This window comes from Microtus oregoni, unplaced genomic scaffold, assembly GCF_018167655.1.
Source record: "Microtus oregoni isolate MIOR12 unplaced genomic scaffold, Mior012 000017F_ref0000208, whole genome shotgun sequence".
Lineage (NCBI taxonomy): Eukaryota > Metazoa > Chordata > Mammalia > Rodentia > Cricetidae > Microtus > Microtus oregoni.
Window position 1 is genome coordinate 6,005,598 of NW_024543076.1, and position 17,696 is coordinate 6,023,293.

The 17,696-nt window shown below is 51.2% G+C and overlaps 2 protein-coding genes across 16 annotated transcripts; one reads left to right on the top strand and one right to left on the bottom strand.

Moving 5' to 3' along the window:
• Positions 1 to 3,252: 3,252 nt before the first annotated feature.
• LOC121458428 (C-C motif chemokine 27-like) lies at positions 3,253 to 7,735 on the top strand. Of its 11 annotated transcripts, none has more exons than XM_041667717.1 (6): positions 3,253 to 3,343; positions 3,637 to 3,703; positions 3,915 to 3,974; positions 6,066 to 6,145; positions 7,254 to 7,386; positions 7,561 to 7,735. In XM_041667717.1, exons 2-6 carry the CDS (start codon positions 3,657 to 3,659, stop codon positions 7,715 to 7,717), a joined length of 477 nt encoding a protein of 158 aa, XP_041523651.1. In that variant the 5' UTR covers positions 3,253 to 3,343; positions 3,637 to 3,656; the 3' UTR covers positions 7,718 to 7,735. The 11 variants fall into 11 exon arrangements, with proteins under 11 accessions (XP_041523651.1, XP_041523652.1, XP_041523656.1 ...); XM_041667718.1 differs by having other exon boundaries at positions 6,093 to 6,145; XM_041667714.1 differs by lacking the exon at positions 3,253 to 3,343 and adding an exon at positions 3,350 to 3,546.
• A 10-nt stretch (positions 7,736 to 7,745) lies between these two features.
• On the bottom strand, positions 7,746 to 17,296 carry Il11ra (interleukin 11 receptor subunit alpha). 5 transcript variants are annotated; one of them, XM_041667729.1, is made up of 13 exons: positions 17,200 to 17,296; positions 14,078 to 14,177; positions 13,730 to 13,790; positions 12,703 to 12,872; positions 12,462 to 12,576; positions 12,274 to 12,306; positions 12,003 to 12,169; positions 10,851 to 11,014; positions 9,677 to 9,818; positions 9,226 to 9,339; positions 9,018 to 9,114; positions 8,685 to 8,699; positions 7,746 to 8,153 (listed from the first exon to the last, which is right to left on the bottom strand). In XM_041667729.1, the coding sequence occupies exons 2-13, from the start codon at positions 14,175 to 14,177 to the stop codon at positions 8,078 to 8,080; spliced, it is 1,254 nt and encodes a 417-aa protein (XP_041523663.1). In that variant the 5' UTR covers positions 17,200 to 17,296; the 3' UTR covers positions 7,746 to 8,077. The 5 variants fall into 5 exon arrangements, with proteins under 5 accessions (XP_041523663.1, XP_041523660.1, XP_041523661.1 ...); XM_041667726.1 differs by having other exon boundaries at positions 8,685 to 8,767; XM_041667727.1 differs by lacking the exon at positions 17,200 to 17,296 and adding an exon at positions 15,295 to 15,318 and having other exon boundaries at positions 8,685 to 8,767.
• Between the last annotated feature and the right edge of the window lie 400 nt (positions 17,297 to 17,696).

The window sequence follows — 17,696 nt, forward strand, 5'->3', positions numbered from 1 at the left end:
CACTCTGCCCCATCCTCCAGCTCTTACCTTCTTCCCACTTCTCTTCTGCACTGCTCCCGAAGCCACAGCTGGGGAGAAAAGGGTTGATACAGATGTCCTGTTTAGCTCTGAACGCTCAGCCGCTTTGGTTTCAGTGCTTTGCCAGGTCTAAATTTTCATAGAGACAGATGTAAAACATTGGCCCTCCTGCATCCAAACTTCAAATATCATGAAAAGCTCTTGTCAGTTGTCTTGTATTAAATGCTAAGGTCTTTAATCTGTTATGATATTAGGGGACTGGTATACCGGGATCACAGCAGTGTGGTTGACAGCTCCTACCACCACTACCATATAAAGTGGCAAACTCCTATAATCCTAGCACTGGAGAGACGGAGGCATAAAGATGCCATGAGTTCAAAGCCAGCCTGGAACACATGGCAAAACCTTGTCTCAAAAATAATAGTAAGTCAGAACCAGGTGTAATGCTGCAGGCCTTTAATCCCAGCACTTGGGAGGCAGAGGCAGGCAGATCTCTGTGAGTTCAAAGACAGCCTGGTTTACATTACAAGTTCCAGGACAGCCAGAGCTACACAGTCTCTAATAACGATGATGATGATGAAGATGAAGATGAAATGAAAGAGGAAGAAAAGTGGCCTGCATGAACAAAAATGGCCCTCAAGCAATTATTTCATCAAGTGGTCATGAGACAACTTAAAGTATTCGGCATGGCACTTGTCATTTGAGGATTAACAAATGTTTACGTCATAACCGATCAATGCACAACTGGTAATACAGATGGAGATGGAGATGTGTAAAAAGGTGAAAAGAATAATGGAAGAGGAAAGAGTGGGTAAAGATTGGTGGATGTATAGACATGAGTAGACGGACAGAGGGATCAAAACAATGCAGACCACAGTTAAGTCCATCACATTATACATCCCAAGGCTGAGAAACAGCCTAGCATCCACAGTAGTCTTCCAAGAGCCTTTCCCCTCTAATCTTTGAATCTGTAGGACAGTTCTCCAAGTGCTCCTGGACACTCACGCCTTTCTAACTTGTTCTCAAGAATAACCACTGAATATGCTAGGAATGAAATATCTTGAGTCGAGCAGACCAGAAACAGGAAATATCTCAACACAATAGCACAACAAATCAATTCACCTCACTATAAAACCCAGAGTGGCTTCCCTAGGGTCCTTCAGCTGCTGTATAAGCACAGCACAGGGCAAGATGCCATATGTCCTGGGTAAAGACAGCTTTCCATTTGTGAGTCCTCTTTGTAATCTTTATACACTTTCCTCAGTGAACTCTGACAAGTTGGTAACCCCTGCATCTGGACCTGCTTCTCAGGCCTCTTTCATCCCTTTTCCCTTACTTATCTGTGAGCTGACCAACCTCTCTGCTCAAAAATCCCTCAATCCCCAAGGTAGGGAGGGTATGATAGGAAGGGGTGTTTTTATCCCTTGATTCCTGGCTGCTACGGAACACAGAGTATGGGTCAATAGAAGAGAGGGGCAGGAGTGGCCAGGCCTGGAGGATATTTGGCAACCAGAAAGGCTTAAATCAGATTGGATCTGATTTTAAAGAACTTTCTTTTGGCTTTCCTCATGCACAGGAGGGGTGGAGCTAGATGATGGCTCTGCGGGTCTGGGAGGACCTTGGGGAATCTGAGAGGTGAATTTCTCTAGCCTTGCCGTACTCTTGCAATTGTGCTCCTCTTCCCTACTCCTCCAACCCCCACAGACCTCAGCTATAGAAAAGAGGTGCAGTGTCTTACCTTCTCTTCTCTCGCTGTCATAAATCCCTCTGACGAAAGTGTCTTAAGGGAGAAAGGGCTTATTTTAGCGCACAGTTACAGGTATCGTCTGTCCATCATGACAGAGAGTGAAAGCAAGGGATGCTTACTCTTTAACCCTGTGCCACACCCTCACTCCACCCTTGAGAAAGACAGTTCAAATACTTTATGAGGTCAGTACTGCAAACTTTTCCTAAGGATAACAGCACACATACACTTTTAAATTCTTTTAAAGATTTATTGTATCTTTAAATTTTATTTTATGTGCACTGGTTGAGATTTATTTTATTTTTAATTATGAGAGAGCATATGCACATGAGGGCCGGTGCCCTTGGAGGTCAGAGGTATCAGCTCTCCCTGGAGCTGGAGTTACAAGTGGTTGTGAGCCACCCAGTGTGGGTGCTGGAATCTGAACTCCAGCCGTCTGCAAGATGTTAAGCCATGCCAGGTGGTGGTGGCGCAAGCATTTAATCCCAGCACTCGGGAGGCAGAGGCAGGCGAATCTGTGAGTTTGAGTCCAGCCTGGTCTACAAGAGCTAGTTCCAGGACAGCAAACCCTGTCTCGAAAAACCAAGAAAAAAAAAAAAAGAAAAGAAAGAAAAGGAAAAAAAAAGATGTTAAGCCTTATTTCCCAATTTCCCACCATACGTTTTATCCAAACTCCTGACTGCTGTCTTTGTCAGAACAGAAACCAAGGAGTAATAAACTAATGCCCCTACCGAGAAGTTTAAAAGGGACCACAAACAGGAAGCCATGCCGAATCCATCCAATAAGAAAGTATAACTACCAACTCGTACAGCATTCAGTTCCAACAGTAACACCACAAAGCATCTCCACAGACTTAGGGGGACGGTCTCCAACAGCTGTCCCACTCTAGATGCCCGTTACAAGAAGAGTTCCCAAGACACTTATTAACAAGCTAAAATCTGAGATAGCTAAGATGGGCACAGCATTGGCTAGACAGACATTCAATAGCATTTGACTAAATGACTAAAAAAAATAAAAATCACAGTCTCAGCCCTAGAGGAATGATGATCCTTTGTCCATTAGACGATTTGACTAAGAAATATTTCCATATCCTAACTAGCTCTAGGCTGTGTTCTCTCTGGTGGCCTATTCCTTCTGGCCTGAGGTCATTCAAGAACTGGGCAAGCAAGAAAAGCAATTGACAGGAACAAAGTCAGGAAAGTGGGGGCGCGGGGGGAGGGAGACACTATGAGAAGAGCCCCCAAAGCACTTTTTATTACGGCCTCGTGCCTACCAACATGAGAACTCTAAAATCTGACTCCGTCCCTAGAAAAGAGTGTCCTGCGTCTCCGGCACCTTAAGAAACTCCGTAAATAAAATATGCCCCTTCAGTGATAAAACCCAGGGCCCCTACTAAGCGGAACGTTTCAAACCTGCCTCCAGCGACGAAAAAACTGGCTCCTCCCCTTCCGGTTGATACCCAAGCCACACCCCTAAAGTGCGAAGTTATCCCTGTGATGTAATTGTTAACGGTCCGTTTCCGGGGCGGAGCCAGGGAGGGCGGGGAGTTTAGGCTGTGCCGACCCCTGAGCCCCCCTTCAGGTGACTCCAGCCCCTGAAAAATCTTCATCCAGGGCCCTAAATGACCCAGCCCCACTGCTGCCAGACCGCTCTCCTTGACGACTTCACGCCCCGGTCCCTAGATAACCGTCCTCCTAACGCCTTAACTTCCAGTGACTTCCATATCATCAATCCCATCCAGTCCCGATGTGGCCTTTGGCTTGCGGGGGGCCACCTGCCTCAGGGTACCTGAGGACTATTCAGACTCGTCCTGGGAATGATGGAGAAGGGGACTTGCGGCTGGGAATAAGTGTTCCTATCATGCTGCTCCCCAGGAACCGCTGGAGCCCGGGACATGTCGCGATTGAGGAGATACGAGGTGGCGCTGGAAGCGGAGGAGGAGTGAGTGGAGGCGGGTGATGCGGAGGAGGGATATGAGGCCGGGGGTGGGGGGAAGGTGCGCGTCCCGGGGCGGGCAGAGCGGGCCCTAGAGGGGCGTGGGCTGCGGGTGGCCAGCCCCTGGGGGCGGGGCTTCTCTGCGGGCTAGGTTCCAGGGGTGGGGTCTGTGGGTCAGCCCCGCCCCTCCGGGTCCGGCTCTGCCTTCTCTTTGCAGGATCTACTGGGGCTGCTTCTACTTTTTTCCTTGGCTGCGAATGTGGCGCAGGGAGCGGAGGTGAGGGGGCTGCGATCTCGTGGGGGCATGAACGAGTTTTAGTGTCGGAGGATGGATGGTGGGGGAGTTCAGGAGCCCCCGCCCGGCCTCATGTCATTGTCGGGTCGCCCTACAGCTCTGCGCACCCCCGGGAGCAGAAGCTGGAGCCTCTGCGGGGCCTAATGAGCTGTTTGTCGAGCGGCCTGAGGCCTGCTCCCCAGCGCTCAGGTCGTGGTCTCCTCTGTCGCACCCCCACCAGCGCTGCACAGACAGCCGGTGCATTAAAGATTTAAAGTCATGCCCACTGCCTTCCTTACTTTACCGCCGCAGCCGCCGTTGGTGCTGGGAATCCCACTTCACACCTGCTGTTTTCTTACCCACAGGGCGACCCTCCCTGGTAGGATGCCCTTGCATGTCAAGGCCTCCATTGCTCCTAAGGGCCCTTAATTATCGTCATCTTCTAATTACTATCAGTGACTGGCTTCCTGCCACACCCTCCCCAAAAGCACCCACACAGTAGGCCACATATTTCCCCCACTTATCAGTGTTCCCACAACTCCAGCTGTTACTGCCTTCCTCTAGCTGGAACTTGGCCAAATCTCTGAAGAGTCTTCCCTTCCTGAGAGTGAATCTAAAACATTTTAGCCAAACAGAGTCAGCTAGAGGAAGGATCAGTTCCTAGAAGCTGCCTCTACAGTCTTCCCAAGAGAGTGTCAAGGGTTAAGAGTCTAAGGCTTTTCCTACAGCTAAAACCCCAAACCGGCTCCCTCCAGTCTGATCCCTTTTTTTTTGTTTGTTTGTTTCTTTTCTTTTTTTTTTCATAACGAGTGTGTGTGTGTGCCTGCCCACCACAGCCCATGTGCACGCAGAGGTCAAAGCACAACTTGAGAGAGTCCATTCTCTTTCTACCATATGGGTTCCAGGGTGCAAACTCGGTTCCTCAGGCTTGTCACTATGGCCATCTTGCCAGCCCCTGACCCCAGTTTTAAAAATACTTGGCATCCCTAGAAGAGTCCTGCCACCCATTTTTATCCTGCTGACCCAAATCACTCTGGAACCAACTCTTGCAGTGGCAAGAGTCCCCACAGACACCCACTCCAGCACCAGAAAGGGGAGACAGCCTGGATTTTGGCTGAGCCCAAAGCTGACTTTTAGCCTGGCACAGCCCCTGCCATAGCCATTTGTGCTGGAAAAGAAGGCTTGGCCTTTATATCTTTGGAGATGCCAAAGAAGAGATGGGTGCATAGCCAGGAAAATGTTTCTCCTTTCCAAAGATCTCTAGATTGACAAGTCCAGAAGAGCTCACAAATAGCAGGCAGCTAGCTAACAAAACAAATAGACAGGATGATACAACTGGGGATTTGGGGGGGGGGGGGGGCGGTGCTACATCCAAGCCATGGAACAAAGGTCTAGAAAGGGATTAAGAGATACCCTGAAGCTTCGGGTATCAAAACTTCAGGACGAGTAGCCTCTAGGATGTGGTTACTTCCAAATACCTAAAACTGTGCAAACTTTAGCTGTCTCCTCACGGTGTTTGCATCAAAGACCCCTTCAAAGGCTTTGTCTAGCACTGGGCCTCATCCTTCCAGACAGCCAGAGGCCTCTGAGACAGTGTCCAGAGGGCCTTTGGGTCTCACCCTCTTCAAGAGGAAGCAAGACTTAGATTCTCAGCCTAGCTATAGCAGAACAAGCTGCCCAAAGATCATGGCAGTCCAAGAGCTCTATCTACAGATGACTGACCTCCGAGCAGAAAACACAACATATAGATAAGGGGTGGATTCTTAGGGTTATGGCTCAGTTTGTATTTCAAATCCAGAACAAGACTTGAAAATTGAAGTTCCCAGATTATGCGTCTGGACCATTAACCCGACCAGCGTGCCCCACCCCCAGCAGATTATAGCTTTCCAGAAAGAACTGCCTCAAGATGAGCGGGGCTTTTGCCTGGAAGAGAAGGAAGGGAATAGTAGAATGGGGTGCTCAGAGTTTGGGGAAATGGGTATTTCTGAACCTGGGTTGGAAGGTGTATGTTCCTTCAAGCCCAGAGTGTAAAGAGGATGCAATTTGAATCAAAAGAGACCTAACTTAGTTCTTGAGTCTGATGTCTCCAACAAGCCAGAGACTAAGTCTGGAAACCCCCAGGCTCCCACTGACAAGCTGGCATCCGTGGAACAAGACCAAGCAGAAGCAAGAAGGTGAGATTTGGGGGAGGGGCCTTTTCATCGTCTGAGAGTTTTGTTTGTTGAGACAGGTTCTCATTATGTAGCCCAGGCTGCCCTGGAACTCACTATGTAGACCAGGCTAGCCTCAAACTCAGAGAGTGATTTGCTTCTACCTCTCAAATGCTGGAAATAAAGACCTGCGCCACGATATCCCTCCCCCTTTTGCCTGTTTTAACATCAGCAGTCAGGCATCAGAGAGCTTTTATTTCTCCTCATCCATCACCCTTTACCTCCTCTTCATGGCGAAAGTCTCCCCCCTTCACCAAGGAGAGTCTGTTTTAGGGACCCAGCCCTATCAATTTCTCCCGATAAGTAGGCAGGCCAGGGCAGAGAGTAAGGAGGAGAAGATAAAGGCAGGTTAGTGCTGGCCTGCCTTCGTTCCTACCCACTCATAAACTCTTCTGTCAGAATATGTAATACGATAGCACAGAGGGATGGTGGTGGAGATGCAAATGTATTGCAGTGGGACTTTGGGGGATAACTGGAGCTGTATGATTTTGTCTATGATTGTACAGTCATGGGTGTGACTTTATGAGGTTACGTGACCAACGTATGACTGGTGAATGTGTGGCTACGCGCATGATTGTAAATGCCTATTAGTAGATATCCCAGTGATCGTGGCTGCCCTAAGCCGCTGTAGCATCAGCCCCTACGTCACTCACTACCCCTCTTCAGTGTTCTCTCTTCGGGGCTTAGGAACCCCTGGGAAATGATGATGGTCCGAGAAAGGGCTGGCTGGGGACAGTGACAGCGGGCCAAGAGCTGTCACAAGATAAGCAAGGTATTGCCACCTGTCTCTGACTCACCTAGTGCCCCAGGCAAAATGCAACTAGATAAAAGGTAGGGAGAGGAGGAGAAAGAAGCTAGCAAGGAGGCTGAGCGGCATGGAGGGGCTCTCGCCCACCAGCAGCCTCCTGTTGATATTGTTGCTTCTGAGCCCAGAACCTGGAACAGGTAAGTTCCCGGAGGGTATAGAACGATGAATGGATGGACTAGAAGGGATGGGACGCAGAGAGTTCAACTTTCATGGAGCAGCTGTGGCTCCAGACCTTTCTGAAGACAGGGCCCTGTTGTTCTGCAGGCTTGCCACTGCCCTCCAGCTCTACCTGCTGTACGCAGCTCTATAGACAACCGCTCCCCAACAGGCTACTGAGGAAGATCCTCCATGTGGAACTGCAGGAGGCCGATGGGGACTGTCACCTTCAGGCTATTGTGTGAGCTCTGCCCCCAACCCTGCTACCTCTAACTGCCTCTAACTCCTAATCCCAGCCCCAATGCTAATTCTGGTGCCTCCTCAAGTTTTCATCTGTCTCTTGCCCCTAACCCCTGAACCCCACCTAAGCTCATACCCCAAACCTGGGCATAGCTTTGGACTTTTCCCTCCCCAGGCTTCACCTGCCTCGGCGCACTGTTTGTGTCCACCCTCAGAACGGCAGCCTGGCTCGGTGGTTTGAGCGCCATGGGAAGAGTCTCCAGGGGACTCTATCCAACTTAAATCTGGAACTACAAATGAAAATGTACTCGAGCCCCCAGCAGCAAAACTAATAAAACAACATTAGACAACAATCCAAAAACTTCTTCAGTCTCTTTATTTCAACTCTTCACAGTCCCCACAAGGGCCAAGGCCAAGGTCTGCACACACTCTCCAAGCATCTATATACACACATACAGAGAATGTCTGTTCCTTATCTCACGTATGCACAGTCACAGGTGGACACAGACATGCACATCTCTACACACTCCTCGGTGAACTTCCACCTCAAGGATGACATCAGAAGTCCAGGCACCATTCAGCTGGCAGCAAGCTTGGAGTATAGGGTCTCAAAGAAAAGGGCTTCAGACTTCCAGCTGAGACCTCCATCCTTAGGGGTCCACACTGCTCTGCCTCCTTTTCTGCCCGTCCGTTTAACCACCCCAGCCGGACAGGATCACAGGTGCAATCAGCTGAAGTTCTCCTGGGTCCTCTGCAGGTTTGGAGTGCCTAGAAGAGCGGGGAGCAAGTCAGACAGCAGGACTGGGTCCCCGGCGTGTGGGGAGGGAGAGTGGTGCTCAGTGGGTGAGGTGTGTGCCGGACAAGCAAGTCTAATGACTTGGGTTCAATCCCTGGGACCCATGTAAAGGTGGAAAAGAGAACTCCACAAGTTCTCTGGCCTCCCAGCATATGACACATGTCATACACACACACATAACACACAGTAATAATACAATTCAATTTTTCAAGTCAGGGAGAGGAGCAAACATCTATCCAAGACATTTAAGGGGGAAGGGGTGATACCCAGTTCTGAGACCTTGAAAATGAAGCTACCTGGTATTCCCAATACTCCAGGAGGGAAGAGACCCATTTCTGAGACCAGAACTGAAAAATGAAAGGTCTACCCTTTCTCCTCTTGCCTAGATATAAAAATGAGGAGCACCCAACTCCAGTGATCCCCAGTACCCATAAAATTGCTAGGGCATCAAATTCTTAAGCCAGACACTCGAGTGGGGGCATGCATTACTTAGTGCTACTCACCTGGAATCCTGTCCACTGGAATCATTGGTGCCAAGAACCCAGGTTTTTGAGGTCCATCCTTCCCACCCCGTCTCAGCCTCAGCCTGAAGCATAAAAGGGCAGCTGTCTCCCCAGGACCATGTCTTTTGGAGGATTTATTAGCAAAAGGGGTGAGAAATGAGTAAAAATCATGAGGGAAAGGACAGTTGGGGGAGAAGTGATTCCCAAATCAGACAGGTTCAGTAGGCAATCAGCAGGAGGCCCTTCGGGTGGGAATGGATGTGGTCTCTGGGCATCACAGCAGCTGTTGGGGTGGGGGGTCACAGCTAAGGAACCAGTGGCACTCTCACTCACCAGAGCCCCAGTGCTAGGGCTCCAACAGCCAGGCCAAGGAAAGAGAAGATTCCCAAAGATGCTAACACAGCCACTTGCTCCAAGGGGTCTCTGTGATCTGAGGGAGAAGGCCATGTGTCACTGGGAGAGAACGTTAGCTGTGCCTGGTGACACCTTCTCTCTTGGACTTTTATCCTCCATATGCCTTTACCAATCAGCCCGAACTTACCAAGCGGTCTTGGGTCTGGCTGCAAGGATGGCCTTGGAGGGGTGGGACCGTCCTCCTGACCTACTACCTCTTGCTGCTGTTTGTTCCCATCAGACATCTCATTCTGCAGGGGACCTGAAGGAAGACAAAACCTGAGAAGGGTACTTAGAAGCTTCTGCCTCTAGAAGGCAGGGCAGGGACTAGAACCTAAGTTTGAGGTGGGGGCCTAAGAAGCAGTTTCAGAGGGTATGGTCAGTTTGTGGGGATCTGGCTTGTAGACTTGCAGACATAGAGTCTAGAAGTGCAGCAGTAGGGACTCCGGGCTATAGTTAGGACAGGGCTGCAGGCCACCAAGGCTATAGCGTAGGACAGCAATAGCAGTGCCTGAAGGAGCCTGACAAGGGGATGTGTAAGCTGTCTAGCTGACAGCTGATTTGGGGGTAAGGGCTCTGCCCTTTTCTTTGTCTCTCACCAGTGCTAGGAGTACCCCAGGCCTCTGGGCTCCAGGCACTCCAGGTGCCAGCATCCAGAAAGTCCCTGGCACTGACTCGTACCGCATGGGGCAGCCCAGCCACGGCATCCGTTATCACCTCCTCCAAGCCAACTGGCTCGACCTGGAGGCAAAAATGGTTCCTCAGGATGTGGTTCAAGCTGTTAGTAGAGAGCCTGCCCAGCCCCAGCCACACTGCCCCCATCTCACACTGCCCCCATCATCAGGTAGAGGGTCTAGGCCAGGCTGGGTGGCTGGTGGGACAGATTCTATGTCTGGGGTTAGGAAAATGGAAGCCTGCAGTGGTCACTTTGAGGGACTATTGTATCAGTCTGTCTATGTTCAAAACCTTGTTAAGCTACTTGCTGAGTGGTTTGGGGTCTCTCTATATCTTGAATTCTTCATTTGTAAAATAGGAGTGAATACCTCACAGAGGTAACATATATAAAATGCATAGCAAGGTACTCTGCAGGCAGACAGCTCTGAATGCAGATTATAAACAAGTGGGGTTCCTCCCAGGACAGATGCCGACCACTCTGTGGGGAGATTCACTAGTTTCAGCTAGACATGAGTGTTTATATGAGGGGTTCTCTGGGTGAGATATACCCGCTTTCCTAGAAGTTATTATTGTCTGGTGTGTATGTGTTCGCACGCACACGTGAGCAAACCCAGCATGCATGTGGTTGTCAGAGGACGAACTCTGGAGTAAGACTTTTGGTGTCTACGTTGTTTGAAACAGGTTGCTGTTCTTAGCTGCATAGCCAGGCTGGCCGGCCCAGGAACTTCCTGAGATTCTGGTGGATTTGCCTCCCATCTCTCCATGGGAGCACATGGCGTCACCTGGCTTTATGTGGGTTCTGAGGATCCAAACTCAATGCTTGCACAGCAATTGCTTTCCACGCTCATCCATTTCCCCAGTCCCTATAAGTGATTCTTAAACCCATTTCTGTCTTCTCACACATGCTTGCATTATTGTTAGTTACCCAGGACAGAAGTTTCTGTCCTGCCAGGGGCAACTCCAGCCTGGGAACACTATAAAGGGGGAAACCGGGTCTTCTGAGACCTGCCCATGCCTGGAAGCTATACATACTATTCAAGATCTCAAAACAAGACACAGAACCTGAAGAGAAAGATTGAGACACACTGCAGACCTCACCGTGGACCATGCTGGATGCTGTGCTGGACGATATTGTAGCCGGAACCTGAGCAGGAAGTAGGGTTGGCGGCGCCAGGAAGCAGGGTATGTCCAGCTTGCATGCAGGCGTCTTGGGTAACCAGGTACTGATTCCACCCGCAGTCCCTGGGGTGGATCAGGACGCACTAAGGGTAGCCAGACACGAAGTTCAAGGTGAGTGACGAGTATTCACCCCTTCCTCACTATTTCCCCCACAGTGTATGCGGTGTATACCATGTGTGCTGTGTGTGTGTAAAGACGCGTTAGTCAGACACTCCCAGGAGGGCGGGAAAATGTCAAATTTGGTTACTCATCTAGCTTCAGGACCTATCTGTTATCCTTGTTATAAAATAAGCAGACATTTGATAAGTTTGAGTGATAAGGGATTCTTCTTTGCATCCACAGAAGATTCACTAGTCCAAATTCCAACCTAGTTTTATGGCCATCTCCCCTCCCACACGCAGATCAAGAGAAAGGGACCAGCAAGCCTTTCCCCTGGGCAGGGAGAGCATGAGACTGGACTGCCCTCAGCATAGGGTCTAGAAGCAGGAGTTACCTAGGCAGCCAAGAAGATAGTTAGCAACTAACTTGTAGAGAGTGGTAGCAACCTCCAGAGCAGTGGTTCTCAGCCTTCCTAATGCTGCAATCCTTTAACACAGTTCCTCATGTGGGGGTGACCCCCCACACACCATAAAATTATTTTCATTGTGCCGGGCAGTGGTGGCACACAACTTTAATCTCAGCACTCAGAAGGCAGAGGCAGGCAGAGCTTTGTGAGTTTAAGGCCAACCTGGTTGACATTGTGAGTTCCAGGCTAGGCAAAGCTACACAGAGAAACCCTGTCTTGAAAAAACAAAACAAAAAAAAAAAAAGTAAAAAAAAATGTTTTTGTTGCTACTCTATAACTGTAATTTTGCAACTGTTATGAACTGTGATGTAAATATCTGATACGCAGGATGTCTGATGTGTGATCACCCACTGGGTCGCGAACCACTGCCCTGGCATGTGTACCCATCCCTGTGACTACTTGCTCTTTATGTACGAGAGGGAGAGGACCAGTTGGAAGTTGGGGCAGGGAGGGTGGGAGTCTGTTTGGAGTCTCTGTGATGGGAGTCTGGGGGTTGGGGTACTCACAGATGCTCTGTAATCTCACGTCCAGTAGGCATGTGCTGGCACCCAGTGGGTTCACCTCAGTCACATTGATCCGGTACTCACTCCAGAACTCTGCCCCATGGACCACACATCGGAAAGCCTCTAGAGGGTCCTGTGGGCATGGCCAAGGCCCTGTGGATGAACTTTCCCTAGGAGGGAGGATATGGTTTTGCAAATAGGTCACAAGTTAGAGTACTCTTTCTCTCTCTCTCTCTCTCTCTCTCTCTCTCTCTCTCTCTCTCTCTCGTCCTACCTCTCACTCTCAGTTCCTGGTAGGATCTTCTTCCTGATGGAAAGGGTGTCATGTGAGGTCAGGAGGAAAAGAGAGCCCCCTGCCTTCTCTGAGAATTTGTCAGAACTTCCCTCCCTTGCCCGCCACACCCATATCGTGCCAGCATCCCAAGCTGCATGAGCACACATACTACACATGCACACACATACCTGTAGGAAGTAAGGTAGCGGGTGGGCAAACCGCTGACCTGGCTGGGACTCCAAGTACAGGAGAAGTTTTCATAGTCTACTGCTTGGCAGGAAACCTCGGGACGAGCTGGGGGAACTAGACACACAGGGTACCGCTACAGACTGAGGCATCCCTAGCTCCTCCCTATCCCAGAGAGCTTGTTCAGGTCCCAGGGCCCCTTGGGAATCCAATGGCCCCTCACTGCCACCTTCCCTAACTCACAGCCCAGCTTCAGGGTCACCATGCCCCCAAATACACCATCCACGGTCTGGCAGACGTAAGTGCCCTCGTCAGTGCTGTCCACATGGGCCAAGAACAGTCTGTGTCCTAGTCCGGAGTCAGGTCCCTGAAGCAGCCTTAACTCCCCATCCCGAAACCAGGACACTGGCGTCCTGAAGGTGAGATGAAGTGATGATACAGAGAGAGGAAGTCAGGCCAGGCAACTGTCCTCGCAGAACCTCTAAGCACACTTGCAATAAACCACACCCCCATGCCTGGTGCGGTGGTACATGCCAATTATTTCAGGAAGCTGAAGCAGGAGACTCATGAGTTTGAGGCCAGTCTGGGCCACAGAGCAAGTTCCAGACCATTCCCAGGTAGCAAAATAAATAGATAAAGTAATAAAGTAAATGCAAAAAGAGACTAAACCCAAATCCAAATCCCCTTCGCTTTATGCTTTATCAAGCCCCTTGTGGTCTAGCCTTTGCCTTCCTTTCCTGGCTCCCTCACCCTTCCCTCCCCACAGGCCACATTCTTTTCCTCAGTTCTTTGTTACTAAGGTCAGTCCCACCTCAGGGCATTTTCACAAGCTGTGGCCAGGTCAGGAGTGTGCCTCCTCTAACCTGTGCATGCCTGCTCCTTTTAGACCTAGCAAGATTCTTGAGTGCTTACTGTCTGTCCTCCTCACTAGGATGCAACCTCTTGAGGACGTGCATTTTGCAGTTATCTCAGAGCCTGCAATAAACAGACCAGGCACTTAGCAGGTACGCAAACACTACTGGCTAGCTAACTAAGTGATGATTTTTGGCACTAGTATCAACCCCAAGGCCTTAGATGTGCCAGACAGGAGCTCTAACATGGAGCTACATCCCCAACACTGGCTGAATTTTCTACTGAATAAGTACAGTTGGAGGGTGAGGACACAGAGGCAAGAACTATGACAGAAGAAGCAAGTGTCGGAGGAAATGAGGTCTGGGCAGGGTCAAGGAAGGGCCGTTCATATGAGATTAGCGGGTAGGTGAACACTTACCCCGCATCCACTCCAGGACAACACAGCATCACGGACCTGCCCAGCTGCCCATACTGGACCCCTGTGGAGGACATTCCTGGGGTGAAGCACTTCTTTTAAACTCCCCTCCCATTTATGAGACTGGTAAGGGTAAGGAGCAGGCTGCTAAGCCCTGGGTGGGGTCACTGTGTCAAAATATTAAGTTATACTTGCAAGCCAGAGATGGGACAAGCCAGAGAAGGGACCCAGGTTGTCAGAAATGGTGTGTGTGTGGGGGGGGGGGGGGGTCTAAATTAGGCCACAGGAATGGGCCAGAGTGAGAACAGTAAGTTTCCTAAGGCGGTCACAGGGTGGGTGGCATTTTCTTACCTGGAGGACCCCAGGCTTGGGGGCAGGGGGAGGAGGAAGACACCAGGGCTGTAGCCACGGCCACCAGGACCCTGCTCAGCCCTGAGCAGCTGCTGCTCATCTGTGGAGAAAAGGGGGGCTTAGGAGTTCCCCATCCATGAGCTGCATCGAGAGAAACGAAGCTATTGGAAATGACTGAGGATTCTAACCTGAAGTCCCCTTTCCCACCAAATGCCCAGCGCTGTATAGATTTGTCCTTGTGTGTGTACGAGTATGCACACGAGAGCACACACACACAAACACAAAGTTCATCTCAGTTCTGGGCTTAGGGCCCAGAACAAAAGCCAGCGGCAACAGACTGTGCCAGGATTACATACACACGCACACATACACACACACACACACACACACACACACACACACACATCACCTTTGGCGCCCACCCCTGGCACTAAGGACTGGCACTGGCTCAGCCTCTCCCATTAACCCGTGCAGTCCAGCTGCTGGGAATTCTGGCTTTCACCCCCAAGCTGACCAAGGCTAATTACTGCCTCTGGCCAACACACAGCAGTGAGATAAGACTTCATCACTTTAAGATAAAGAGCTGACAAGATGGGTCCAAATGCACCCATAATCGCAACAGGAGGCCTAGCCTTGCTCTGGCTGCCAAGCCTCTGGCCTGAGTCTGGCTTCTTACTTCAGTACTTGGGCCACTCCGATGGGCCTGGCTTGAAATCTTGTTGGTCTCAGCCTGTGGGGCTGGATCGAGCTAGGGTGCCGGCTGGGGCTGCAGAGTTAAGCGGATCCAGATGCCCTGGCTGCTGCCAGAGGCAGAGAAACGGGCCAGGAGCCAGCAGATGGAGATGGAGTCGGGGTGGCGGAGAAGCGAGGGGAGCTGGGAGCCTACAGCAGCAGGCGCCTGGTGTGGGGGGCCATAGCACCAAGTAGGGGTTAAAAGAACAGTGTTTAGGACCCAAGGCAATGGTGGTAAAGGCCAGTGTGCAAAAGTCTGCAGTGGGGGCAGCAGAAACGCAGTCTGAGAAATGTCCATATAGAGGAGCGGGGTGCTGGAAGGAAGGACTCTGGGCTGGAGGTGAGCAGCAGACTGAAGGCAGTAACGACGGGGTACTCCAGAGTAGAACAGAATAAGGCCTCCACATATCTGTGTCACCCTGAATGTCTTATTGACCCACCCCCAGGGTCCCCAGTCCCATTTACCCCGTGTAGCCACACCCTACCTCGATAATCACAGTGGCTGAGTGTCCATGGCCTCCAAGACTTCCTCCTACAGCCTCCAGCACTGTTTCCTCTCCACTCAGTCCTGGGACCCCAGAACCATCCCCTCCTTCCCATTCCCTGCCCCGCCCCCTCTGGGCCTTGAGCTTAGCCACCCCTAGCCAGGCCCCCTCCTCCCACCCCTTCCTCTTCCCTCCTCTCTCATTCCCTCCCACCCCAGGGCCTGGGAAGGGAAAAGGCCTCCCCCCTCAAGCTGGAGAAGGAAGCCAGAGACACAGCCAGGACCAAGGGAGAGAGGAGAGCTGGCTGCTTCTGCCTATATCCCTGTCGCTAGAAGATTAACTGTGTTTTCACAGAGCCACCCAAACCATATTTACTCAGGCACTCACTAGGTACAGTGAACTAACACACATGTGGACACAATTTTAAAAAATTAACGCACACACACACTCATTCCTATTCTTTCCATTCTCCAACGGATGTTTCCTAAGGGCACAGCTGACTGTGTTTCCAGGGGAAAACAGGCCTCACACTGGAGAATATAAAGAAAGGCCAGAGTCCAGTTCCCCACTTCCCTGGAAGTTCGGGTCATTTCTATTCTCCCCTTTCACCCGTTGGGCCTCAGCACCAGGAAATGCCTTTGATCCCTTGGTGCCAGATATACAAGACTCACGGCTACAAGACTCAGACTCATATTCTTGGATACGATCACTCACAGTCACCCTGACACACTCAGACCCAGACACATTTACACATCTCAGTCTCCTAGTGGTCCCACTGACACAATGACACACGTGTTAAAAGCAACTCCTCACCACAAGGAGCTCACAAGAACTCTTAGTGACAGATCAGCATCGTACCAAGGTTACAAGCCCTGTGTGGCCAGGAACAAGAGCAAACAGGGAAGCCAAGCAGAGGGACCGAGAGACGGCTTGGCCACACAGCTCGGAAAGCAGAAACACGGAGACACCTGGGAGGAAAGCTGTAGGGAGACACAGAAAGCTCTCCGGAAAGATAATCGTGGGGATGAGGCATGAAGCAGAAACTTCAGTAGACCAGGGACCTAGGGATATAGCTCACTTGGGAGAGCTCGCCTCACATGCACAAAACCCTAGGTTTGATGTCCAGCACCATATAAAAACAGATGTGCCACACCTGTAATCCCAGCAATCCCGGGGCTTGGAGTCCATGTGGCCCTGTCTCAAATAGGAGCCCCCAGTGATAAGACTTATTTCTCAGCACTGCAGACGCAACCCAGGCCCTGGCTCACCCTAGGCAAGCACTTTACTGCTGAGCTGCATTCTCAAACCTCCCCCCCCCCCCACCACCACCCCGCAAATCTTGGGCAGGGGAAGATGGAGAGCCATGTGCACTGGGGGTGGATCTGTCTATGTTGCAGGCCCCGTAGAAAAGTCAGTCTCCCTCAACAACTGAAGTTTCCCGGAATATAAGAACACAGCTTCACTCCCACACCGTCTAGGCGAGGACACGGGACACACTGCAGTCACAAGTCTCTTGCTCTCCCACTTCTGACGTCGCACGTTATCACACAGAAACCCAGCCATCCACTCTCACACTGGCAGACCCCACAGGGCTTCCCAAAACACATTCCCTGGTGTGGTCACAGCCCCTCTCACAAACGAACACCCACCAAAAATTACCCACTGACTGCTGTGCCACAAGCAGACACAGCTACAGTCACACTCTCAGACAGACGCAGCCACATTCGCTGACAGACACACCAGACGACAGCAGTTTCGGAGCCTCCACACACTGACATCGTCACATACAGACAGACACTCACGATCCATCAGCCACTCTCCGCCCTTCAGATCACACACCACCCTGCCCCGCCCCCTCTTGGCAGGACTTGCGAGTCAACACACCCGGGTCCCTGCAGGTCTCACCTTCCGCGGCAGCCGCCGCCAGCGCCCTCCACCCTCGCCCTCTGCCCCGGCCACTACTCCCTCCTGAGCTGGGCTCCCGCAAGTCGGGGCGGCTCCTCCAGGCGCCAATAGAACGAGAGAGGTGAAGAGAGGGGGCTCTCGGCCCATTGGAGCCTCCAACTGCCAATCACTTCCACCTCCTCCGGACACTTCCTGTCCCGTCTGGAACTTGAGAGGAGAGAGTACCAGAGTAGGATTCCTAGGACAAAACCTGAAGCTGCATTCCTTATACCTCTCGTGAAGGCCTGTCCTCCCCGGGACTGCAGGCCTGAAGGTGCTCAGGCTCTTCCCCTCCCAGCCGTCCACGCAGCCTCAGGTCCTCTACTGAACCACTGGGCAGCTGACTGCATTTGTTGAAGGTGCCCTGACTTCAGATAAGATAGGAAACGGAGGGTTGGTTTAGTTCTCAAACGTTGTCGAGTATCGTACCTTTAAAACAGTCAGGTCCCATTCCATGC

What these genes read in the sequence shown, in the direction of transcription:
- LOC121458428 (XM_041667714.1), top strand. Translation starts at nt 3,384, where the DNA reads ATGACCCAGCCCCACTGCTGCCAGACCGCTCTCCTTGACGACTTCACG. An exon ending in GCGCTGGAAGCGGAGGAGGA is followed by an intron (nt 3,704 to 3,914) that starts GTGAGTGGAGGC and finishes TTCTCTTTGCAG; the next exon opens with GATCTACTGGGGCTGCTTCT. An exon ending in GACCAAGCAGAAGCAAGAAG is followed by an intron (nt 6,146 to 7,253) that starts GTGAGATTTGGG and finishes GTTGTTCTGCAG; the next exon opens with GCTTGCCACTGCCCTCCAGC.
- Il11ra (XM_041667726.1), bottom strand. Translation starts at nt 14,177, where the DNA reads ATGAGCAGCAGCTGCTCAGGGCTGAGCAGGGTCCTGGTGGCCGTGGCT. An exon ending in CCAAGCCTGGGGTCCTCCAG is followed by an intron (nt 13,791 to 14,077) that starts GTAAGAAAATGC and finishes TGTCCTCCACAG; the next exon opens with GGGTCCAGTATGGGCAGCTG. An exon ending in GCCAGACCCAAGACCGCTTG is followed by an intron (nt 9,115 to 9,225) that starts GTAAGTTCGGGC and finishes CTTCTCCCTCAG; the next exon opens with ATCACAGAGACCCCTTGGAG.